We start from the raw sequence: 24860 nt of genomic DNA, 5'->3' as shown, positions 1-24860 counted from the left end.
GAGGGCCCCCAGGAGAACTCTGCTCAGGGCCAAGGACCCTCCCCCTGTCCAGAGGAGGGCTTTGGGGGGGCACCCACAAACCCAGGAACCTCCCTGCTATGTATACTGGAGGACGACAGTGGAGGGGGCAGGAGGAGGAGCTGGTGCGACACCTCCAAACGAACGAGGCAAAATTAGAGTGAGTCAGTGGCTTGGCAGTGCTCAAAGGTGCCCGCCCGTCTTCCCTCGAACTCCGCCCCCGCCAACCTTGAGCCTGGCACAGCTGCCATCGCTCAGAGCCGTTCCCTGTGCTACACATCCCCCGTGGGAGTAGTCATGGGCATTTGGGGTGTGGCTACAGGGGAAGGTAAAGGTGGTGGATCACTAATGAATGGGTGGAGTGGGATATGTCCACGTGCTTTGAAGTCACTCCTGTGTCTGCTGCTTTGGGGCATAAATGGCTTCTGGGGACACGCTTACTGCCAAAGGAGAGGTGGGGGATCCCCTGTTCCCTGCAGGAAACATAAAATCATGGTCAAAGTGAAAGGTGAATCAAAGAGTCTGCAGTCAAAAAATATGGGGGAAAGAGGGAGTATTTGAAAGGAGAAGGTGTGTCTGGCAGTTAAGAAAAATTTCAGGGTATTTTGCTTGAGTTTGTGATGTCTGTGGGTCCTCATTTTTTAAATTTGTAACTTCTCAATCTAGATAATTGCTTTATACACATATATGTATTTATTTAAAGATTGTTTATAATTTTGAATGTGTTGACAATGACCCAGTTTTTTTGTTCAGCTCCTTTTTCCAACCAACTCTTCACTCAAGACTCAGTGTTTCCTGGTGTTCACGGGTGGGACTCTTACTGGCTACCCATGGGCCCTGTTCAGGGCTCTGTTCTCATGCTGGGGCACCTGCTGCTCTTCAGGACTGAATCCTCCCGCCTAATGCATGTAAACTGTAATGTGACTGCAGAGCTTCCTTATCCCAAGCTTGCTGGTTTCTGCAGGAATCATTATCCCCAAGTCTACACAGGAGGAAACTGAGGCCCAGGCCAACGTGAGGGCTGCAGGCGGTGACAGGGTTGAAAAAGACAGCATGACAGGGCAGGGTGAGGCAAAGACAGCTGCCGCACTTTGTCCCAAGGCCATTCCAGTTGGTGACAAAATAACTGTCTCTAACAGATTCCTGGCCAGGGCCCCTCCGCAACCACAGCAGCCTCCTGGAACCAGAAATGCCTTGGTTTCTATGGTTTCATTCACAGGCCAGCTTTGTCCTACTCAAGCAGGAAAGCCAACATGTCTTGCCCAAGATCACTCAGCTAGTAAGTGACAGGTCCAGGATTTAAATCCAGGTCTCTGGGCCCAGAGCAGGTCCAGGGGGGATGGGGGTACATGAAGGCCCACACATCAAGCTGACCTGGCCCAGCTAGCCAGTGGTGGCAGCGGGCTCCAGCCCCTTCCTTCCCCTAGTGGCTCCCCAAGCCACATGGACTGGTCTTTCAAGTAACTCATCCTTGCATTAGAGGGCCCGCACCCTCTAAAATCACTTGCAGGGTCTCACTAGGTCTCTATATAACCACCTCTGGAGAGGGGAGAGCTGCAGTTGTTTTACAGGTAACAAGACGGGCTCAGAAAACTTTGGGGAACTCAATAATCTGTGATGTTCCCTGGCGTCATCAGCAGCAACGTGTGTTTCCCCCCTTTGCCCACAGGAGCCATTCACCGAAGGTCAGGTTGTATCAGAAGAAGACCACCAAGGTTCTCCCTCAGGGAGATGAGCTGGGACCTCAAGGTGCCCAGAGGATGACTAAAGCATCAACAAGACGGGGTGGGTGGGGTCCCATGTGAAGTCTCCTCCTGACAAGAATTACCAAAAGGCTTCTTGTCCAGAGCCCCTAGTCTTAACTTGGTCCACCTCACTCAGAAGCCCCAAAATGGCACCGGGGTGTCAGGACAAGGATTTCTCTTAAAACCAGTGCCTACTTCTCACCAGGATGGATTTCATGGTGCTCTCTCCCCTTTCCTCCCACTGGCTTCCCTTCCTTGCAATTCCTACTGGCCATCTCGTCCCTTCCTCTCTCCCGTCCTTAACCCAAAGGTAAGTCTCTCACAGGCAGAGGGAAGTCAAGGTGATTTAGATCTCTAGGCGCCAGAAAGGGCCGTGTGGTCAGACTTCCACCTACACGTGCAAGCAATCCATGAGGACCCTCCCTGCTCTACAACGCGGCTCTAGGCTCAGGTGTCCGACCTGCTCGCTCCCCTTTCCCTGACCATTCTGTCCCTCCTCTGTCGTGTGAGTAAATATATTCTCCTTCCAACACTGAGTACGGGTCTGCCACGGCTTGCTCGGTGATGGGGCGTGTCTGGCTGGGGCATGATGACGCCGTGAAATCGGGTCTCCTACAGTTTGCTCAGTGATGTGACTCCACGAAACCTGCCTTCCCCGGGAGGCCCGCCCCGCTGTTTCTTCCCTCTTCTCCGTTTCCCTGCACCTTCCGAGCCCGTCTCCCCTCCTCCTTCCTCCCCTCACTCGACGCGGCCTGAGACGCCGCACTCCCTCCCTTCGCCCCGACCCCTCCCTTCCGCTTCTACGCCCCGCTCCGTGTGGTTTTTCCTGCCCTCTCCTTCCAGGCTCGGCCGCCGCCGTGCAGTAACGGAACCACCCGCCGCCCTCGAAACCCCGGCGCTCAGCGGCCGCTTGGGTCTCGGGACCGCAACGGTTCAGCGCGCGCCCCGCCGCACGTTGCCAGGGCAACCCACCCACATCCCTTTCTCCCGGCAGGCTCCGCGCGCCGAGTAGCCCGCGACGCGGTGGATCGGCCCACTCCCGGCAGGCTCCGCGCGCCGAGTAGCCCGCGACGCGGTGGATCGGCCCACTCCCGGCATGCTCCGCGCGCGGGGCGGTACTCTGAGGGGCGGGGCGAAGCTGGCAGCTCCCGGCGTACTCCGCGTTGCAGGGCGCGGCTGGGCCAAAGGCGCCCCGGAGCGTGGTGGTTCCTGCACGGATCGCACCTGCCCGAGGTGCAGAGTGAGGTCTGATAAGATGCGGCTAAGGGCCGACATGAGGCTCACGTCCAGGAGAAGGACTGAAAGTGAAAGTGAAGTCGTTCAGTCGTGTCCGACTCTTTGCGACCCCATGGACTGTAGTCTACCAGGCTCCTCCGTCCATGGGATTTTCCAGGCAAGAGTACTGCAGTGGGTTGCCCTTTCCTTCTACAGGAGATCTTCCCGACCCAGGGATTGAACCCGGGTCTCCCGCATTGTAGGCAGACGCTTTACTGTCTGAGCCACCAGGGAGAAGGACTATTTGACGTCATTTTTGTTTTTGCAATGACCTTTCTTGTTAATATGTTGTTCAGTTGCTAAGGCGTATGCAGCTCTTTGCGACCCCATGGCCTGCAGCACACCAGGCCTCCCTGTCACCAACTCCCGCAGTTTACTGAAACTCATGTCCATCAAGTCGGTGATGCCATCCAACCATCTCGTCCTCTGTCGTCCCCTTCTCCTCCCGCCTTCAATCTTTCCCAGCCTCAGGGTCTTTTCCAATGAGTTGGCTCTTCTCATCAGGTGGCCAAAGTGTTGGAGCTTCAGTTCAGCATCAGTCCTTCCAATAAATACTCAGGACTGATCTTTAGGATGGACTGGTTTGATTTCTTGCAGTTCAAGGGACTTGAGTCTTCTCCAACATCACAGTTCAAAAGCATCAATTTTTCGGCACTCAGCTTTCTTTATAGTCCAACTCTCATATCGATACATGACTACTGGAAAAACCGTAGCTTTGACTAGACGGACCTTTGTTGGCAAAGTGATGTCTCTGCTTTAATTTATTGTAGAGAATAAGGTACAAATAACTTGTGCATCCCCTACCTGGGTCAGGCTTAAGTGAGCCCTCAGGGCGCTTCCACCACAACCTCCACGCTCAGGAATCTGGTGTTTGCTATTTGATTTGTGTTTATAATTGAAGAAGGTCAGAACAGCCACCCCAAAGCATTCTCTGGCATGTTGACTGTTTTGAGTCAGACACTTGAAAAACAGCAAATGCAAGAAAAACACTGACTTTTCTTTTTCTTAAAAGCCAGAGATAAAATTGCTATGTGAAAAAAGTTCATGTCTTTTGCCCAGTTTTCTATTCCATCTTTTTTTTTTTTTTTTCCTTACAGATAGATTTTCAGGCCGGTTTTACTGGTAATTTACATTTTTAGGCGTGAACTTGGGGGCTTTTCTTGCATTTCCTCTCCTGTGGCCTCTTCCGGTTATTTGTGGAGATGGTGAAGGACAGGGAAGCCTGGCGTGTTGCTGTCCATGAGGTCGCAAAGAGTCGGACATGACTGAGTGACTGAACAACTTCTTATTCCGTGGCTGAATCCTAGCAGGGTCTCCAGAGGACACATTGCACGGTATTTAATCATCACGAAGTGCCGAGGTCCAGCCCCGGCAGGACCAGGAATACCCAAGGGATGAGTGGCGTCCGCGAGGAAGAAGACAGACAGACAGACACACACACACAGACGGTTGCGTAGAAGAGGTAGCTTCTTTTTTTTATTTTTAGGATAGCTCAGTTTTTATAGAATGAATGTTACCTCCCCCTTAAGTGATCACATATTACATCAGATATTGGTTTGTGCTTCCGTCAATATTTTTTTTCCCCAATGTTTTTCCCCTAAGCATTCATCTAGAACATTTCTGATTACAGGGTTTATACTTAAATGTCCCGTACATAGCCTTCTTGCCCCATGACCTAACATTCTCACTCTAACAAAAACAATGTTCCACAAATCTCAGGTATAGTGTAAATTCTTTGGGCAATAAAACAATACATGGGAAGGGTCACAGTAACATGTTTGACATTTCTGAAAATAGTACCATGAGAAAAACCTGATATTTTTCTTTACCTGAAACCACAAAAATCTCAATTTACAACGATTAACTATTAAATAGCAAAAACACCTCTAAAGCAGCAAAACACCTCTATTAATAGATAATGGCAGTAAAGCTGGTTAATATAAATCTTCTATTAAAATCCTATATATCCCATTTTTTAATTTCACAAAAATACCCATAATATCCCATGTTGTTTAAAGAAACGGAAACAATGAACAAATAGCAGCAAGGAAATAGCAATAGTGAAAACCCTTTCAACCAACGAGCAAGTAAACTAAAGCAGTATATCTACTTCTAAATCTAAATACCTCTACTCTTTTCTATTCTAGAACGTTATAATCTTTTAGGCAAGCAGCCAAACTATACCTGTGGCCTTTTCTTTTTCTGACTTTATGTTTATGGTCGTGTCCTGAGCCAGAGCAATCCTGAGCATTTCCAAAAAGGCTTGGACTTTTCCAGCGAGGCCTTATTACTATCATTTCCAAAAATTAATAGCCCAACAACAGTAAGACAGAAGGAAGACAGGGACATACCGGGCCCCTGGGACAACCTCGAGGGGAAGAGCTGCCTTCCAGGTTCCTTTCTCATTCCGGCGGCTCCGGAGGGGACATATTGGACCCCTGGGGCAGCCCCGTGTGAGGAAGAGCTGCCTTGCAGGTTCCTCTCCCGTCCCATGACCTTGTCACGGACTGGGTGCATCCCGGCGGCTCCCGACAACGAAGCCTTCACCCTGTTTTATAGTCAAGGGCTCCTTACAACCAATAGTGAGTCCAAACACAAATGTTTAGGGAATGGCCCCTAAGCATCAGAAACAGCACAGATGCAAGCACACCATGGTTTCAAGTTTCTCCAGTTTCCCTTACATACATTTCTATTTTCTTCTTTTTTTCTGGCTGCACCTTGGGCATATGGGATATTAGTTCCCTGACCAGAGACCAAACTTATGTCCCCTGCAGGGGAAGTTCGGAGTCTTAGCCATTGGACCAGCAAATGTGGGAAATGCCCACATTTCTATTTTCAGTGGAGTGACTTATTTTCTTATATGTGTTGTGGGGCAGGGTAGGGCCGGGGAGGGGGGGAGGCTGTCTTCCAGGGCTCCCCACATGAGAAAGAAAGAGAGAAAAGGAGAAAGAGGAAATTCCTTCTGGTCCTGTGCTGTGTGCTCCAGGATAAGAGTCTCGTTGGAGGCAGGCTGAGTCTGGAAGTTGGTGAAGCCACCAGACCACAGGGAAGGGGATGGGGGCGGGCCAGTGGTAAAGACTTTGCCTTCCAATGCCTCCGGGTTCGACCCCTGGTCTGGGAGCTAAGATCCCACATGTCTCTGGGTCAAAAGACTAAAACCTAAGACACAAGCAATGTTGTAACAAATTCAATAAAGACTTTAAAAATGGTCCACATCAAAAAATCTTAAAAAAAAAAAAGCAAAGAAAAGCCAGCGACCAGCCCCTCACCGGGCAGAGGCCAGGAGGTGTGGTGTCCTGGCTGGCTGCCCAGCCTGTCGTGGAGGGATTAGGCTTCGAGAGAAGCATGGATCAGACCCGAGTGGAGAGCAGGCAGGAGGGAGGCACAGGGATGGCTGTTGAGCTCTTTCTAAACCTGTCCTTGCCCCCCTGCCACGCCACCTACATTTTCACCAGGAAGAGTGGCATCCCCTTCGAGCTGAGGCCTGTGGAGCTGGCCCCACAGGGTGAGCAGAGCCAGGTGGACTCCACGGAGGGGGCACCCGGGGGCCAGGCCCTGCGCTGAGCCTCCTCTGCGCTCTCTCTGCTCCCCTCTCCCCCAAGGGGAGCACTTGAAACCCAAATTCCTGGGTCTGAGGCTCATCATTGCTTGGAGGCAGACAAAAAACTGGAAATCTTTCCAGCAGCTCCTTCCTCTTTTGAGCTAGCCCAGCTCAGAGGGCAGGGACTTGGACCAGGGGGCTGCTTTGGGGCTAAATCTGGGAGCTTCAGAGGGCACAGCCGGGAGGCAGCCAGGGAAGACTGAGGCTTAAGGGGAGCCCCTCCCCAGATATCCCCACATGGCCTTTCAGAGTCAGAGGGGCCGGGCAGCCCTGGGCTGCACTGCGCTCTGAATGCCAGTCCCCTGTCCTCACTCTCTGCCCGCGGGCAGGGCCCGAGCCTTGGGCCCCAGCCTTCTCTTCTGTAAGACAGGGGAAAAAGGTAACCACCTCCCAGGGCTTGTCGGAGGATTGAGACTGAGCACCAAGTGCCTGGAGCCCAAGGGCGATCAGCAGTGGGGGACTCTCCTGGTGGTCCAGTGGTTAAGACTCCCCACTTCCACTGTAGGGGGCTGGAGTTCAATCCCTGGTCAAGTAAGATCCCACAGGCTACTCCCCTATATGGCAAAAAAAAAAAAAGAGTGGAGGTCCCCTGAGCCCCTCCCCCAGACCCTGAACACCAGGCATAACTGGCCCAGGAAGGGAATGGGGCGTGCGTGGCTGGTCTGGCTCACCCGCTGAGAAAGGCCCCTGATCCAGAGAGCTTGGCTCTGAGACGGGGAGCAGGCTGGGAGTCATGGCAATGCGTGCTGAGCATGCTAAGTCACTTCAGGCTGGTCCCACTCTTTGCGACCCCATGGACTGCAGCTCACCAAGCTCCTCTGTCTATGGGATTCTGCAGGCAAGAGTACTGGAGTGGGTTGCCATGCCCTCCTCCAGAGGAGCTTCCCAACCCAGGGACTGAACTCGCATCTCCTGTATCTCCTACACTTCAGGCAGATTCTTGACCGGCTGAGCCACGGGTGAAGCCGTCATGGCAGGGAGGGGGCTGGAAACTGGGGGAGGAACAGAGCCTGGAGAGCAGGAATGGAGTAGAGTGGTGGAGGAAGATGCCACTCGGAGGGGAGGGGCCCTGGGGAGGTCCTCCTCTGGGGGTGGAGTTGAAGGGCTGGTGAGAGATGGAGCCGCCCACCCCAGGTGGGTGGGGAGACCTCTGACACCCCCTGCCTGCAGTGTGGCCATCCTTTTATACCTGAGCCGCAAGTACCAGATGGAGTACACTGGTACCCGCCCGAACTGCAGGCCGCGCCCGTGTGGATAAATACCTGGCCTGGCAGCACTTGGCCATCCAGCAGCCCGCCACCAACATCTACCTGTGCAAGGTGAGCCTCCCTGCTGTATCCTGCAGGCTTGGGCAGGCGCTATTTTTGGGGGGCTCCAGAATCACTGTAGATGGTGACTGCAGCCATGAAATTTTAAAAGATGCTTGCTCCTTGGAAGAAAAGTTATGACCAACCTAGACAGCATATTAATAAGGAGAAACATTACTTTGCCAACAAAGGGCCATCTAGTTAAGGCTGTGATTTTTCCAGTAGTCATAGATCAATGTGAGAGTTGGACTATAAAGAAAGCTAAGCGCCAAAGAATTGATGCTTTTGAACTGTGCTGTTGGAGAAGACTGTTGAGAGTCCCTTGGACTGCAAGGAGATCCAACCAGTCAATCCAAGGAAATCAGTCCTGAATATTCATTGGAAGCACTGATTCTGAAGCTGAAACTCCAATACTTTGGCCACCTGATGTGAAGAACCAACTCATTGGAAAAGACCCTGATGTTGGGAAAGACTGAAGGCGGGAGGAGAAGGGGACAACAGGGAATGAGACGGTTGGATGGCATCACCTACTTAATGGACATGAGTTTGAGTAAGCTCCTGGATTTGGTGATGGACAGGGAGGCCTGGCATGCTGCAGTCCATGGGGTCGCAAAGAGTTGGACACGACTGAGTGACTGACCCCCCCCCCCCGAGGGGGTTCCTGGCTTCTTCCCCAGGCAGACATCACTAATTTATTGTTTCATTATGTCCTTGTCACACGGAGCAGCAATGTCACTATTATGTGTCCTTTGGATTTTATCTTGGTGTATTATTCTTCTGTCTTATTAGCAGTTTTAGACAGCTCCATAGCATGGGTTAAACCCTCTCCACCCAGTCACCAGTCTCGGAAATACCAATGCATTCATTTAAGAGTATTGCCAGCATCTTTGTGGCCTTTCAGTATCCAACTTGCCAGAGATGGAGTGAAATGCATAGCTTTTTTCAGAGCTTGAATGAAACCTCAGAATCCTGAACACAAAGCCCCAGAGGGCCTCACTGATAAGTGGCTGCCGAGGGAGGGGTGGAGAAGAGCTGGGAGGCTTCCAGGGCCCCGAGATAAGCCACCTCCTCTCTTCCCGGCCCAGTGTCTCCTGCCCCACTTCTCCGGGCAGCCCATGGACACTGCTCAGGTGGAGCAGCTGCTGGGGAAGCTGATGCCCGCTCTGGGGCACCTCGATCAGGAGCTCCTGGCAACCAGGCCCTTCCTGGCCTCTGGGCAGGTCTCCCTGGCAGATCTGATGGCATTCACGGAGCTGATGCAGGTGAGGTTCTCCTGCCCACTCGCCCTCTGGGGGGTGCTCTGGGCACGGGCTGAGCCCAGGCCCCAGCTGCCCTGTCTCCCCAGCCCTCTGCCTTCAGCTGCGACCTCTTCCAAGACTGGCCCTGGCCTGCCACGCGGTGGGCCTGTGTGGAGGCTGCCCTGGGCCCCTAGCTCGTCCAGGAGGCCCATAGGCATGTGCTTCAGCCTCGGGACGCCCAGGAAGCCCAGCACGACCGCCCAGATGGCCCAGAAGCTGGTGCAGCGGGTGAAGGAACAGCTCCGCTGAGGGCCGGCCCCGCCCCTGCGCTTTGCGGGCCGCAGTAAACGTGCTGTGTGCCTGTCAGTCGTCTCTAGCCTTGCTCTGCTCTAGGCAGTGGGCTCTCCCCATTTCTAAACAGTCTGGGAATCTCCCCAAATCGAGCAGCTCAGAGACAGCAGCACTCAGGCCCCCCCCACGTGACCCTCCTCTGCCTCCGGGTGCCGAGTCCAGGTGCTTGGTTCTCGGGCACGGCTGGTCCCATTCCAGGCTGGGAGCTTCTGAGCTCCTCTGTGACCCCTTGAAGTCCCCGGTGGTGTCACCCAATGCCCTGACAACCTCCCAGTTTCCAGTTTCTTTCTCTGCACCCATTTCTAGCCACAGTTCAGGCTAGAAACCACCCCCCTCCGCCCCCCCACCGCTTCTGGAACAGCCCTGGGTTAGTTCTCGCTCTGGACCCTATAACGCCCCTTTGGTCACTTTCTGCCGTGAAGGCCTGGCCCCGGGAGTTCCTGCATGGAAGCCCCTCTCCGACACTGGCCAGGGCACACACTTGTGCCCCCAGGGAGTGGAAGGGCAAATTCACAGCCACCCTCCTACGGGGTGGCTGCGGCTCAGCTTGTGAGTGTCCTCACAGTCCTTCCCGCATGAGCATATTCCAGGCTTCCGGTCCTCATGGCAACACCAAGAGAACAAGAAGTTCCAGAATGCGGGAGGCTGGGCCTGGGTGGGTGGGCACAGGGCCAGGGCACGGGCTGCGGTGGGCTGCGTGCGGCTGGGCATCTGCCGGCCGCGGTGAGGCCCAGCATGGGCCTGGAGCTCTACCTGGACCTGCTGTCCGCGTCCTGCCGCGCTGTCTACATCTTTGCCAGGAAGAATAGCATCCCCTTCGACTTCCAGTTTGTGGATTTGCTGAAAGGTGGGCACCTGCAGCTGCCCGGGTGGGCCTGGTGCGGGGTTCACAGAAGCGGAGGCAGAGGAGACCTGCCCCACCACGTGCCCACGCCCCGCCCCACCACATGTGCCCACACCACCCATGCACCCACACTACACCACACCACGCCCACACCACGCCACGTCACACCACCACCCCACGCCACGCCCCACCCCACGCGACGCCATGCCCCACCCAAGTGCACAAGGGGAAGAAAAGCTTCCTGGTGGGAGCAATTGTCCGCTCTGTGTCTGACTGGCCCGCCTCTGCCATTCCCCGCGGATTCTTCCTCACTGTGATGAACGGGGGCGAGGGGCAGGCAGTGGGAGCAAGAGGGGTCCCCGGGCTCCCACCCAGCACCCCTGCCTTCTCCGCTGCCCTGCAGCTGCCGATCAGGGCGGCCGAGGTCACAGGAGCAAGTGTACATATTCCTCATTCACCTCCATCCATACCTGTCCGCCCACCCCGACCCTGGCCGAGTGTTCAGACCTGCCCAGGGTGACTCCTCGGGGCCCAGGTGAGGGTCATGGCCCCGACTACAGATGCGGGAGAATCTCCTCTTGCAGAGCCTGGAGGGGGCGGGAGGCCTGGGGCTGGGATCCAGGCCCCCATGGCTCCTGTTGATTCACAGGCTGTGGCTTTGGGCCCAGAGTTGGGGGTGAGGGCTGCAGGCCTCCAGCTTCCTGGAGCCAAAGGGTTGACCTGGCCACTTGGCCTGGGAGGGTGGCAGCGTGCCAGCCTGGTCCCTGTTAGGCTCCCTGACGTGCCTCCTCACCTGGGCGGGGGGCGTGCTTCTCCTCTGGGGCGCAGCGTCCCCTTCTTGGGAAGATGCATCGAGAGGCATTGTTTCTGTCTCGGGGAGGCCCCGGTCTCTTGTCCCTGGGGTCTCGGCAGCCTCAGAGCTTCCTGCCCCTCTCAGGTCAACACCACAGCAGGGAGTACATCGAGATCAACCCCCTGAGGAAGCTGCCCAGCCTCAGAGACGGGAAATTCATCTTGTCTGAAAGGTAACATCTTCCCGGCCCTCTAACCCTGCGTCTCCACTCCTCCTAGGAGAGAGTCCCACTCTGCCCACCTGTGCTACTGATCGCTTGCTTTCTTTTACTACGGAGAAGTTCGCACACACACCAAAGCAGAACAAACGCTAGAGAACCAGGGGCGGAATGAACCTAGTACCCACCCCCAGCTCCGTCGGTGGTCCACTCGGGCTCACTGTGCATCGCCTGTACCCTCGCTTAGCTCCGCTGCCTCCTGGCCGCCCCATCCTTCACCTGCAAATGTTTAGGAATGACCTCCTAAGATTTCCCCACATGCTCTGCCCTGTCTGAGGCCACCCACCAACACCCGCTTTCCCCACAGGGCCCTTGCTGAGGGGGGTGAACTGACTGCCTCTCGGGGCCTCTGGGCTCACCCTCCTCCAGGAGGAATGCCGGGGGCCTAGAGCCGGTTTTGGGCCCTGCCGCACCGGGGGGCCGATGAGCAAGGCCTGGGGAGGCCTGGGGAGTGCCCTGACCGTCCTCTCCGCAGCGTGGCCATCCTTTTCTACCTGTGCCGCAAGTACAGTGCCCCCTCGCACTGGTACCCGCCAGACCTGCACATGCGCGCCCGTGTGGACGAGTTCATGGCCTGGCAGCACACGGCCATTCAGCTGCCCATGAATAAGATACTCTGGATGAAGGTGAGGGGCCCACGGCTGGGGCTCAAGCAAGCATCCCCGCCCTGGTTGGGGAGCTAAGATCCTGCAAGCTGTGAGCTGTGCAGTGGGAGGAAAAACAGTGAAACGGCCCATAAAGACCGTCATATTTGAAGATGACAAATAAACAGTCCATGTGCCCCTACTTCTTATCCTACACCTGTGGCAGACATCACTAATCAATCACAGGATTCTTTCCTGCTGGGACCTCAAGTCTGTTTTTAAAAAAAAATCTTTTATTAATTAATCTTTTGGAGCTGTGCTGGGTCTTAGTTGGAGCACACGAGATCTTCGATCTTTGTGGCAGTGTGGGGATCTTTAGTCATGGAACTCTCAGTTGTGGCATGCGGGATGTAGTTCCTTGACCCTGGATGGAATCTGGCCCTCTCTTCGTTGGGAGCTCAGCGTCTTAGCCGCTGGAGCACCAGGGAAGTCCCTCACATCCTTCTGAACAAGGGCCCCAGGTGACTTCTACCCAATGGAACTGCCAACGGAGGCGATACCACTTTACATCCTTGGTACTGTCCACCACCTCTCTTAGCAGACAAGGGTCACACGGGGCCTCCAGAGGCCTGAAGGGTCAGATGGGGCCTCCTCTCCCTCCCCTCCCCCACCCCGGGCAGCTGCTGATCCCGATGATCACGGGTGATGAGGTCCCAGCTGAGAAGACGGAGCAGATGCTGGCAGAGGTGAAGAACAACCTGAAGCTCTTCGAGGAAAAGTTTCTGCAGGACAAGATGTTCATCACTGGGGACAACATCTCCCTGGCTGACCTGGTAGCCCTGGTGGAGATGATGCAGGTTTGCAGTGGGGTGGTGGGCGGACGGAGCAGATGAGGGACTCCCCTGCAACCATAACTTGCAGAGAGGCTGCGGAAGGGGGAGCCACGCCTGGGTGCCCGGCCTTGACCCAGGGAGAACCATGGGAAGCCCAGGTTTTGAACCGGGGAGGATCATGGTCGTTAGTGCTTCAGGAAGAGTCCTCCGTGGGGACGGGAGCTGGAGGGTGAGCCTGCTCAGTCAGCTGGGATCCCAGTGCCTCCTCCCCACAAAGGACCCTCCAGGAAGAGTCCAGAGGCTTCCAAAGTGTCCTTCTGACCAAAGTGCCCCTCTTTTCCAGAGCTCCAGTCAGGGCAGTTGGACAGGGCCACTCCCTGGCTTTGGGTCTAAGGGGCCATCTGCTCTGCACGTGGGCACACTTCTGGGTGGGGGACATTCATGCAGCTTCTGCATGCAGGGGAGGGTGGCCACTTCTGACCGAGCTGGTGTGCAAGACGGAGTTGAGACCCTGGCCAGTATGCAAAGTGGCCACTGTGGTCCTTGGTCAGTAAGCAGTATAGACCAGCACAGGGAGAAAAAAAAGTCCCAGTCTTTCTGTCCCAGGTGGTGCAGTCCCCTAAGTTTCACCCCCACACCTCTTAAACTTTCCCCACACGCACCCCGGACATCTTGGGTTCATGTTTCTCAGGCTGCCGGCTGGGTCTCTCATCGCAGTTCCTGTGCTTGTTCCCAGAGGGAGGTTCAACACAGGGAGAAATAACTGAATTCCTCCCACCTCTGTCTGGGGGCAAGGGAGTTCCATGGAAGAAGGCAAGACCCCTGGGAGGTTTCACACTGGAGAAGTGGGAACCCCTGGGTCACCGGCCCCTCAGGGACTCAGGAGCCGTGGAGCAAGACCAGCGACAAGAGAGCCACTTGGGGTTCTCCACCCCCACCTCCATCTGTTACATGACCTGTGAGCCCTGGCCAGGCCTCGGGGGTCAGCAGGCTCACTGGCCGCGGGGGCGAACTGGGAGAGTCTTGTGCCTGTAGGCGGGGCCCAGCTGGGGCTGGTCCACAGGCTGACCATGCCTTCCTCTCCGTCTGTCCACAGCCCACGGCCGGCAACCATAACGTCTTCCTCAACAGTGCCAAGCTGGCCGAGTGGCGCATGAGGGTGGAGCTGGCCATCGGCTCCAGCCTCTTCTGCGAGGCCCACGACCGGCTGGTGAAGCTGGCAGAATGGGACTGCTCCACGCTGGACCCGATGGTCAAGGAGAGGATCTGCGATTTGCTGCAGAAGTTCAAATAGAGGCGCCCGCCCCGCGGGCCTGGCCGCTCAGCCCCGGGGACCCCTCCTTAAGGGAGACGCTGAGATTCACTGCTGCTTTGCCTAATAAAGAACTGAAACAACTCCCGTGGCTCCTGAGCCCAAGATGTGCCTGGGGCTGGGTGGCAGTTGTGAGTCCCCCCAGATTCCGAAAAGAACTGGGAAATTAAAGGTCACACACGATTCAACTGTCAGTGTGACAGCTGATGACTTTAGTGCCTCACTTTCACTAATGGATAGAATAACGAGATCGGAGATTCCCCCGGGAAATGGAGGTTTGAACCACATTCTAACATTATCGGGGAACTTCCCTGGTGGCCCAGTGGCTAAGACTCAATGCTCCCGATATAGGTAACTGAGGTTCAATCCCTGGTCAGGGAACTAGATCCCACGTGCCACAGCTAAGAGTTTGCTCGCCCAGACGAAGGACCCCACCTGCCACAATGAAGATTGAAGATCCCACTTGCTGCAACTAAGCAATAAATATTTATTTTGCCGCAGCCAAATAAATAAAGATAGATAGTTTTTAAAAAATAAACCCATCGGCCTGCCGGCTACACATAGCACAGCACCCACAACACAGAATACATGATCTTCTAAATGGCACATGCAGTATTGTCCAGGATAGACCCTGGGTGAGGTCATAAAATGAATCCCCCCAAATTTAAACTGATTGAAATCATATGATGTATGTTCTCTGAACACAGTGGAATGCAATGAGAAATCAATAACAGAAGGAAAGCTAGGAAATGAAATATTTTTTATAATGCATTTCAAACAACCTATGAATCAAAGAAGAAATCATGAGGGAAATGAGAAAGCACCTTAAAAATTAGAAACACAACAGACCCAAACTTATGGGAGGCTGGGAGGCAGCAGAAACAGGGTTAAGAGGCCATTTATAGCTGTGAACGCATACAGATCTCACCCACTCCAGTACTCTTGCCTGGAAAATCCCTTGGACGGAGCCTGGTAGGCTGCAGTCCGTGGGGTCGCTAAGAGTCGGACACCACCGAGCGACTTCACTTTCACTTTTCACTTTCATGCATTGGAGAAGGAAATGGGAACCCACTCCACTATTCTTGCCTGGAGGATCCCAGGGACAGAGGGGCCTGGTGGGCTGCCGTCTATGGGGCCGCACAGAGTCGGACACGACTGAAGCGACTTAGCAGCAGCAGCATACAGATCTCAAACCAACAACCTAACTTACACCTGGAGGAAGTAGAAAAAGAGAGGCAAACTAAACCTACAGCCAACAGGAGAAAAGAAATAATAAAGATTTGAGTGGAGACAGAGGGTAGAAAAACAACAGAGAAGATCAGTGAATCAAAAAAAAAAAATGGATTTTTGAAAAGGCTACTGTTCTCCACAAGACCCTGGATCAAACTTCACTCACAGCATTCAGGTTGTGCTTTTTTTTTTTCAGTAGACAGTTACCATTTTTTTTATGTTCTTGGTAAGAATAATTAAGACCTATTCAGCAAACTGCATGAGCACTACGCAGTCCTGTTAACTATAGTCACCACGCTGTGCATTAGATCTCCATAACTTACTTATCTTGGGTACTCAAAGCTTCCTACTCTCTAACCAGTGTGTTGCCATTCCCCCTCTCACCCCAGCCCCTGGTAACCACCGTTCTAATCCCTGCTTGTAAGAGTCCCACTTTTTAAGATTCCACACAAGTAAGATCAGGCACTTAGGTTGTTTACACTTAGGTTGTTACCCTATCTTGGCTGCAGTGAACATTGGGTTGGAGATATCCGTCTCTTGGAGATCCTGTTTTCATTTTCTTTGGATATATGCCCAGAAGCAGGCTTGTTGGATCTTTCCCATCATTTTCAAAGATGGAGAAACAGAGACCCAGAGGAGGGAAGAAACACACCCAGGGAATGAGACAGAGGCACTGTGCTGGAAGCAGGAAGACCTATTGTCAAATTCCAGGGGTGCACTGGGGCAAGGGAGTGAGCACTGCCGGAAAGTCTGAGGCTTTGCCTCTTGGTCATATCAGTCCTGGATGTTCATTGGAAGGACTGATGCTGAAGCTGAAACTCCAATATTTTGGCCACCTGATGCGAAGAACTGACTCCTTGGAAAAGACCCTGATGCTGAGAACGACTGAAGGCAGGAGGAGAAGGGGATGACAGGGAACGAGATGGTTGGATGGCATCACCGACTTGATGGACATGAATTTGAGTAAACTCCGGGAGTTGGTGATGGACAGGGAGGCCTGGTGTACTGCAGTCTATGGGGTCGCAAAGAGTGGGACACGAATGAGCGACTGAGCTGAACTGAACTTGCCTCTTGGTGGCGCTGGGGTCTCTGCAGCTTGGGGCCAAGATCGTGGATCCTGGCGTCAGACTTGCTGGACCCGTGATCCCTCTGGGCCTCAATTTCTTCATCCCTAAAGCAGTAACTTCTGACACGCCACAGCCGGGATGAGCCTTGACGATGTTCCGCTCGGTGAGATGAACCTGGGTGTGACCTGCCCGCTTCCCCCAGGGGAACCTTCAGGAGCCCCCGCCCCGCAGATTCGCTGGGCGCCGGCGATTGGACCCGAGCGTGCGGCCCGAGCACCTCTGGGGAGCGGCGCGCGGGGGGCGGGCCGAACGCTGCTCCGTCGGTCGCGGCCCGGGGCTCGCTGAGTCCCGTGTCCCCTGCGTGGAGAGGCCGGTCCGCCCCCGCCATGGGCCTGGAGCTCTACCTGGACCTGCTGTCCCAACCCTGCCGCGCCATCTACATCTTCGCCAAGAAGAACAGCATCCCCTTCGAGCTGCACACCGTGGACCTGCGCAAAGGTGGACGCCCGGCCGCGGTTTTGGGGACCGAGAGGTGGGGGGAGGTGAAGGGGAGGTCAAACACTGCTCAGGGGAGCCCCTCCCCGAGCCTCAGCCGTCCTGCGTCCAGCCACCAGGGAGATCGGAGATTTGGGGATCCCCAAACTTGGCTGGGTCCCTGGAATGGACGCCGAGGTGGCGGCGGGGGGGCGGGGAAGCTCAGTTGAAGCAGAGTAAAAGAGCCGGGGTGGGGGGGGGTGCGGTGCATGAGGCATGGAGGGACTTGGCGAACAGGGGGTGCCAGTGGGCATAGGGACAGGGACTGGGCGAAGAGGTGGGGGCAGGAGGAGAGGGATTTAGGGGGCCGCTTGGGGGGTGGGACAGACCGAGTCCCTCCACTGTGGCCCCAACTGCTGATGCTCTGGCCCGGCTGCCCTGGGCCTGCCCCCACCCCCCAGCCCGCTTCCTTCCTACCCCTGCTTTGCCTGCACTTACCTTGTCCTCTGTCTTATCCGTTCTCAGAAGGCGGCACCGGCGCTGGGGATGCGGAGGGCAGGAGGAGGACTGTGGGCGGGTGGGGGGTTGGTGAGCCCTGCACACAGAGGACGAGGGTTTGTACCTTCCCTGGCAGGTCCCCAGAGTCCCAAGGGCACAGCTGGCATGCCAGGGCAACCGGGGGTAGGGAGGGCAGCACTCCCGTGTTGCTAGTGGGGGGGGCGGGGGGGGGTGGGGAATGTGGGGAGGTGCACAGAACAAGTCAGGCAACTGGGCAGGGCTGAGCCTCCCGCCCAGCACCCCCAGCTCGCCGAGGCTCGCCTGCCGTTCTGCCTCTGTGCCAGCCTGTCCCGAGGCCTGAATCGCCATCTCTTCCAGCCTCCTCGGGGCACTGGCCCCCAGGCTTGCTCAGCAGTCACCTCTGCAGAGTGTGGGGTACGGGAGAGGGAGTTGGGGCAAAGGGGTGTCCCAGCCAGGCTGTCCCACAGAGGGTGCTGTAGGAGGTGTGTTTCGCCAGGAGCGGAGGGGAGGGTCCTGGTGAAGGGACAGTCTGAAGGGAGGAGAGAGGCTGGAGGGGTGAGGCCGTGGTGGACACGGATGGCTCTGAGCAGCTTTGCCTGCTCCTGGGGCAAACAGCTCCCCTGCTCAACAGCTTTCAGGGGCTCCCAGAGCAGGAGCCCCTGAAAGCTGTTGAGCAGGGGCAGCAGTGATGACACGTGCCCCCCAGAAGTTTCTCTCTGGCTGCATCTGAAGAGGCAGAAAACACTCACGTGAGCTCAAGCAGAGGTCAGGGTCCCAGGGGACTCTGGGCTGCACCTTTCCGGGGAGCTGCAGTGGGACCCTAAGGACGGGGCCAGCTCTGTCCCCGGTGCCGAGGGCGGAGTGAGCAAGGGGACACAGAGGGTCCAGGGGAGGTTGGCTGCAAGTAAGTCAACACCCCCTCATAGCTCAGTTGGTAAAGAATCCGCCTGCAGTGCAGGAGACCTGGGTTCGAACCCTGGGTTGGGAAGATCCCCTGGAGAAGGGAAAGGCTACCCACTCCAGTATTCTGGCCTGAAGAATTCCATAGACTGTGTATTCCATGGGATCACAAAGAGTCAGACACCACTAAGCTACTTTCACGTTCACTTTTCAAGTGGACGCTAGGAAGAGGCCACTTGTCTGTGTTTGGGGACCTATCCTTAGGGTCCGCAGGGAAAGGGGCACTGAAGGAAGCCAGAGTCCCCTCAGGGGACCAGTGTCCCAATCCCTGCAGCTGGGACACCCCCATACCCCACGTGGGAGACAGTGACGCTGGTGATGGTGAAAAGGCCGAGGGTGGGAGTCTGCGGGCCCAGGCAAGGACAGGCCCCGCCCTGGATGGAGCTCCTTAAGCTCTGTTTTGGGGGGACTCCTGGGGGGAGGTTATGTCCACAGGGACTTGGCAAGGGGTGGCAAGCTCTCTCTGCACCAGCTGGCAGAACTTCCCACTTTTCCCACAGCAGCCCCTGCCAGCCTTTCCCACACCAGGAGCAGCCAGGGGCTGGAGAAGAGCCATGGAATTGTGGTTGGGGACTTTTGAGGGGGGCGGGTACTGTGGGTGGGCACAGCCAGGCAGGGCGGGCATTTTCCTCCCCACCACCCACCACGCCGGGCTCTCCGCAGGCCAGCACCTCAGCGACGCCTTTGCCCAGGTGAACCCCCTGCAGAAGGTGCCAGTCTTGAAGGACGGGGACTTCATCTTGACTGAGAGGTACCCGGGGCCCCCGGGTTGCTGGCAGACCCTGCAGGAGCTGTCTCGTCCCTTTATAGACGAGAGACTGAAGTCCTCCGAGGTGAAGGGCCCTCGGTCCAATATCCCGCAGAGAGCCAGGGCAGGACCCCTGGCTCCTGCCTGCCCACGGTTTCAGGTCACAGGGATGGTTGGAAAAGCAAGCAGCTTACCAGTCATGTGGTTGTTGGTGAGGGGATTCCCCGGGCAGGGGGGCACGGCAGAGCAGGGCAGTTCATCCCCCAAAGGGATGCCCTCTGGCCAAACTTGAACTGAGGTCTCCTGGTGGTCCCATCTCTGGGCTGCTCTTCCCTGGGAGGACCACCAGACACATGGACGTTTGCCATCACAGCAGGGACCCTCGTCTTCCTCGGAACTCCCTTGCTGGGAACAAAAAGAGGAAAAAAAAAAAGTGAACTGTTTAGCTAGGTGTGGAAGCAGGATTCCCAGTAGGGAGCTTGGGCCAGGGGCAGATAACAGAGGTTTTCAGCCCCTTTGGCTGGGGTGCCCAGCCCCTGGGGTACCCCGAGTTTCTGAAGGCCTTGCCAGTGGCCCCAAATTCCCACATTCACTGTCCTTCCAGGTCGATCCCCCCATCTCAACACCAAGGCAGCCCGGCTAACCCAGGGCAGGAGGGGGGCTGCACGAGTCTTATTTGTCCCTCTGGTCCAAGATCCCACAGCTCCCACGCCCTCCTGTGTTTCCAGCAGGATACTTTAGGGATGACAGAGAACAAACGACGAAGGGATGTCAGGAAAGCCTTTTTGAACCGTCAGACCTCCTGGGGGTCTGAACATGGGATGATGAGAGTGGATGCAGGCTGGACGGAATTGGAAGGAACTGAGCTTCTGCAAGGCTCCGCTTTGGTGCTGACTCCTCCAGGAAGCTCTCTCTGGTCCTCCCGTCAGAAACTGTGCTCCGAACTCTTGGCAGGACTCGCCGTGGAATTTAGCCCGGTGATAGAAGGAGCTTGCCTGTTAGCCTCAGGGAGACTCTCACCTCAGCCTCCAGAGCCTGTGTGCCCTGACCAAGTCCCATCCTTGTTCTAAAGCCTGGCTTCCTTGTCTGGAAACTGAGAAAATAGCTCGGCGCGTGGTCAGGAAGATTCAGGAAGGGACTCTGTATGAAGCCCCGGCTCGGTGGCCCCCCGCCCCCTGCCCTCCAACATGTCCTCCCCTCGCCCACAGCGTGGCCATCCTGCTCTACCTGGCCCGCAAGTACAAGGTCCCCAACCACTGGTACCCTCGGGATCTGCAGGCCTGTGCCCGTGTGGACGAGTACCTAGCCTGGCAGCACGCAGCCCTGCGGAGAAGCTGCCTCCGAGCCCTGTGGCATAAGGTGAGGTGGCTCTCCCTGGGGAGGGGGGCAGTGAGGGCATCGCCCCAGAAGGGCGCGGGCAACATTCTTCCTTTCAGTTTAAGTAGCTTCTGTTGACCCGGCTTTGACTTCCCAGTTCTTTCTTCTGTTTGCCCAAACTGCTGTTAAGCCCGTCTAATACATTCTTTGTATTTGAAACACGTGTTTTTTTCAGTTCTAGAGATTCCATGTGGTTCTTTCTTAGAGTTTCCATTTCTCTGGCGAAATTCACCATCTGCTCACCCACTTGGTCTATCTTTTCTTCTAAATTCTTTAACATACTGATTCTTATCACAGTCACTTTAAAGTTTTTGTTAGTGAATTTTAGCCCCTGGGTTTTCTGTGGGTTTGTTTCTATTGGTTGTCTCTTACCATCTTGAATATGGGTCACATTTGCATCTTTTTCTTTTTCTTTTATATTTTGGCCACACCAGGCAGCTTGTGGGATCTCAGTTCCCTGACCAGAGATTGAAGCAGGACCACATCAGTGACATCAAACCTTAACCACCAGGTCACCAGGGAACACCCACATTTTCTTCTTTCTTTACATGTCTTATAATTTCTTACTGTGTGCTACATATCATATAAAAGGAGAGTGGAGACTGAACGCATGAGAAATACCTGACACAAGGCTTGCACTTTCTTCTATCAGGCGTCCTTGGTGGGAGGGTCATCTTGCTCAGCTAGTCTGGATTGGGGCTGGAATGCGGCTTTGGTTCCAGTTCAGTTCACGTCTGGTCTCAGAAATGTTTTGAGGGTGGAATCAGGTTGCTCATTTTCCTCCAGCAAGGATTTGGAATCTAAGCACCAACTACAACCAAGAGATCGCTCTGCTTCTCAGCCCTGCCCTAAGTCTCCCACGTGGCTGCTTCATCAGAAAACTCCCAGACAGATGGAAGTCTTGCACCCCGACCTGCTTGGACCCCAGGGATGAACGTAGCTTACCTGGGGGGGGGGGTTCATGCCCCCTGGAATTTAGTTCATTTTGTCCAGTGCAGCCCGAAAGTAAAGAGTGAGACACGTGCGTAGTTTAAAATTTTCCAGTAGCCATAATTAAAAAGTAAAAAGACACAGTTGAATATACTTAACCCAATATACTTAGAGTATCAGTGGTATGATTTTGGCTAATAAACATGTGAAAATATGTTCGGTATCACTAATCATTAGGAAAATGCATATTAAAACTATAATGAGGGGACCTCCCTGATGGTCCAGTGGTGAAGACTTTGCCATCCAGTGCAGAGGGTGAGTGCAGGTTCGATCTCTGGTTGGGGTGCTAAGATCCCATATGGCCTGTGGCCAAAACAAACAAAACACAAAACAGAAGCAATATTGTAATAAATTCAATAAATATATTTTTTTAAATGACTATAATGAAATACCACTTCATCCTTACTGGGATGGCTATTACAGATAGATAGATAGGTGGAGGATTGCTTCTCAGTCGTGTCTGACTCTTTGTGACCCCATGGACTGTAGCCTGCCAGGCTCCTCCGTCCATGGGATTCTCTAGGCAAGAATACTGGAGCAGGTTGCCATTCCCTCATCCAGGGGGTCTTCCTGACTCAGGATCGAACCTGTGTATCTTGCATCTCTTGCATTGGCAGGTGGATTCTTTTACCACTGCACCTCTGGGAAGCCAAGATAGATAGACAGATAAGCAAAATAACAAGTGTTAGTGAGGCTAAGAAGACATGGAAACTCTCCTGGGCCATTGATGGGAATGGTAAGGGGAATAGATCCTGTGGAAAACGCATGGTGGTTCCTCAAAAAAATTAAAAATACAGTTGGCATATGACCCAGCAATTCCACTTCTGGGCATATACCAATAACTGAAAGCGGGATCTGGAAGAGATGTTTGTATACCCACGTTCACAACAGCATTATTCACAATAGCCAAAGTGTGGCGGCAACACCAGTGTCCATCGGCAGTGACACCGAGGTGCCCCTCAGGGCTTCTGCCCATGTTTTCTTCTCGGGGCTTTACTGTTTCCGGTCTTATGTTTAAGTCTGTATTTCACTCTGAGTTTATCTTTGTGTTAGAGAATGCTCTAATTTCATTTGTTTTCACGTAGCTGTCCAGCCCTCCCTGCCCCACTGATGGAAGAGACTGTCTTTTCTCCCTTGTATATTCTTGTGTCCTTTGTCGTGGATTAGTTGACCAGAAGCCTGCGGGTTTATTTCTGGGCTTGCTGTCCTTTCCATTGATCCATGTCTGTTTTCTGGTGTGTATTTTACATTCACAGCACATTTCATCTAAGACCAGTCATATTTTAAGAGCTCAGGAACCTCTTGTGACTGATGTTTTCCATATCAGACAGGCAGGCTTAGATTTTTTTCTTTTCTATTTTTTGTTCTTTCTTTTATTTTTCCTTCTTTAAAAAAAGTTCTGTATTCTTTGATGACTTGAAGAAAAGAACAAGGTTATTTTCTTTCTAGAGTCATCATGGTGGGTTTTTCATGATGATCCGTATTCTTCTCAGAGGTGCACGCCTCCTTTCTGAAAGTGTATCTTTAACTCTGGGTCACCAGTTTCATTGTTGTGTCTTCTATCATTTTTTATTTATATAAAAAAAAGAAACATTAGGGAACAAAAGTCAACAGACCTCTTTGTTGCCCTTGTCCCTTCCTGAAGTACCCCCCACTGCCTGCCCCTGGAGATCTGGTTCAAGTCCTTTCAGTTCATGATCTTCTACATTATTACATTTATGTGTAGCCCAAAACAAAGCTTTGCTTTGAGTGCTTGTAATTTTATATAAATGCTCTCAAATCATTCGGCAACTTGCATTTTTCCACAGTGCTGTGGGTGGATCTAATGCATTTTTTTCTAACTACTCTATAGCATTTCCTGATATGAATAAATAAGAATTTATTAATTACCCTCTGATGGTCTTTTATAGTTAAAGACCTTATATTTATATTTAAGGACCTTTTACATTTAGAGTCTCAGGTGTTTCCCTGGAGGTCAGGTAGGAATGCCGGCCCCTAAGCCCCCACTCTGCCTGCCCACCCATCAGGTGATGCTCCCTGTTTTCCTGGGTGAGCCGGTCTCTCCCGAGATGCTGGCGACCACTCTGGCCGAGTTGGACATGGCCCTGCAGGTGCTTGAGGGCAAGTTCCTCCAGGACAAAGCCTTTCTCACTGGGCCCCACATCTCTCTGGCTGACCTGGTAGCCATCACGGAGCTGATGCATGTGAGTGCTGTGGGTGGTGGGAGAGGGGGGATGAGGCAGGGGGGGTCCTGGGTGGCACTGAAGTCCTGCTTGCACCATGCCCCCGGCTGTGGGACCCTGTGGAGAAACCTTCTGGAGTTCCGTGGCCTCCAAACCAGGTTGGTGTTGCAATACGTGGTCACCCATCCCATGCCCTCTCTCCCTGCAGCCCGTGGGTGCCGGGTGCCAAGTCTTCAAAGGCCGACCCAAGCTGGCCGCGTGGCGCCAGCGCGTGGAGGCAGCAGTGGGGGAGGTCCTCTTCCAGGAGGCCCATGAGGTCATCCTCAAGGCCAAGGACTGTCAGCCTGCAGACCCCACCTTAAAGCAGAAGATGCTGCCCAAAGTGCTGGCCATGATCCAGTGAGCCAGGAAGGCTCGCCTCTGCTCCGCCCTTGGCAGTTCGCAGAGTGGCTTCATTTCCATTGTTGCTTGGGAGGCAGAGCCGGAGAGCAGGCGGAGAGCAGGCATGGCTTGCCTGCCTGAGTCCTCTGCTCCCCGGGCCAGGTTCCCACCCATCTATCTCTGGGGCTGCAAAGCCATGAAGGGAATGGCACACCCAGACCTTGTCTCCTTTCATCTGCGTTTTCTTTCCAATCTGGGAAATAAACCTGGGCTCAGCCTGAGCCTTTGCTTCTAACTCTGAGGTGTGGTTTACTTGACCTTCTATCTGTCCTATCCGTGGTCTTGGCCTCTCTTTGAAAGACAGCTGCCTTCATAGGCCTGGTGGATCAGCTTTCCCCAGACTGGTTGTCCAGAGTGAAATTAACAAATGCCCCGTCCTCTGCTGGTTCTTCGACAAGGACAGTAGAGGTACCAGGTCTCTACGTGTGTTGCTGCAGGCATGCCAACAGTCTCTTTGCAGGGCCAGTCGTCCTTTCAGTACCAAGCATTGTGAGTCACAAGTCCTGCACCTGCCCCGAGGGATTGGTGGGGAGGAGGCATCGAACAGCAGCTCCCCAGGTCAGGACTCGGTCAAGTGGGGCCTGAATTGCCACTCCTCGGAGTTGCAGAACCTGAACAGGAACGGAATGCTCAGATTGTGTTTTAGAATAACATTCTGGCTGTTGGTGGGGGTTGGACTAGAGAGTGGCCAGG

General features: G+C 54.3%; 2 protein-coding genes across 5 annotated transcripts; both read left to right on the top strand.

Annotated features, from left to right (window-relative positions):
- The first annotated feature begins 9695 nt into the window (after positions 1-9695).
- LOC122693274 (glutathione S-transferase theta-4-like) lies at positions 9696-14262 on the top strand. 2 transcript variants are annotated; one of them, XM_043900817.1, is made up of 5 exons: positions 9696-10382; positions 11317-11404; positions 11925-12075; positions 12714-12890; positions 13963-14262. In XM_043900817.1, the coding sequence occupies exons 1-5, from the start codon at positions 10139-10141 to the stop codon at positions 14158-14160; spliced, it is 858 nt and encodes a 285-aa protein (XP_043756752.1). In that variant the 5' UTR covers positions 9696-10138; the 3' UTR covers positions 14161-14262. The 2 variants fall into 2 exon arrangements, with proteins under 2 accessions (XP_043756752.1, XP_043756753.1); XM_043900818.1 differs by having other exon boundaries at positions 10242-10382; positions 11961-12075; positions 13963-14218.
- A 2109-nt stretch (positions 14263-16371) lies between these two features.
- Positions 16372-24402, top strand: LOC122693616 (glutathione S-transferase theta-1). 3 transcript variants are annotated; one of them, XM_043901197.1, is made up of 5 exons: positions 16421-16973; positions 19092-19179; positions 20385-20535; positions 23571-23747; positions 23935-24402. In XM_043901197.1, the coding sequence occupies exons 1-5, from the start codon at positions 16862-16864 to the stop codon at positions 24127-24129; spliced, it is 723 nt and encodes a 240-aa protein (XP_043757132.1). In that variant the 5' UTR covers positions 16421-16861; the 3' UTR covers positions 24130-24402. The 3 variants fall into 3 exon arrangements, with proteins under 3 accessions (XP_043757134.1, XP_043757132.1, XP_043757133.1); XM_043901198.1 differs by lacking the exon at positions 16421-16973 and adding an exon at positions 17770-17882; XM_043901199.1 differs by lacking the exons at positions 19092-19179; positions 20385-20535; positions 23571-23747 and having other exon boundaries at positions 16372-16973; positions 23935-24041.
- The last annotated feature ends 458 nt before the right edge of the window (positions 24403-24860 follow it).

This window comes from Cervus elaphus, chromosome 5, assembly GCF_910594005.1.
Source record: "Cervus elaphus chromosome 5, mCerEla1.1, whole genome shotgun sequence".
Classification (NCBI taxonomy): Eukaryota; Metazoa; Chordata; class Mammalia; order Artiodactyla; family Cervidae; genus Cervus; species Cervus elaphus.
This window is presented reverse-complemented; position numbering and strand designations above follow the sequence as displayed.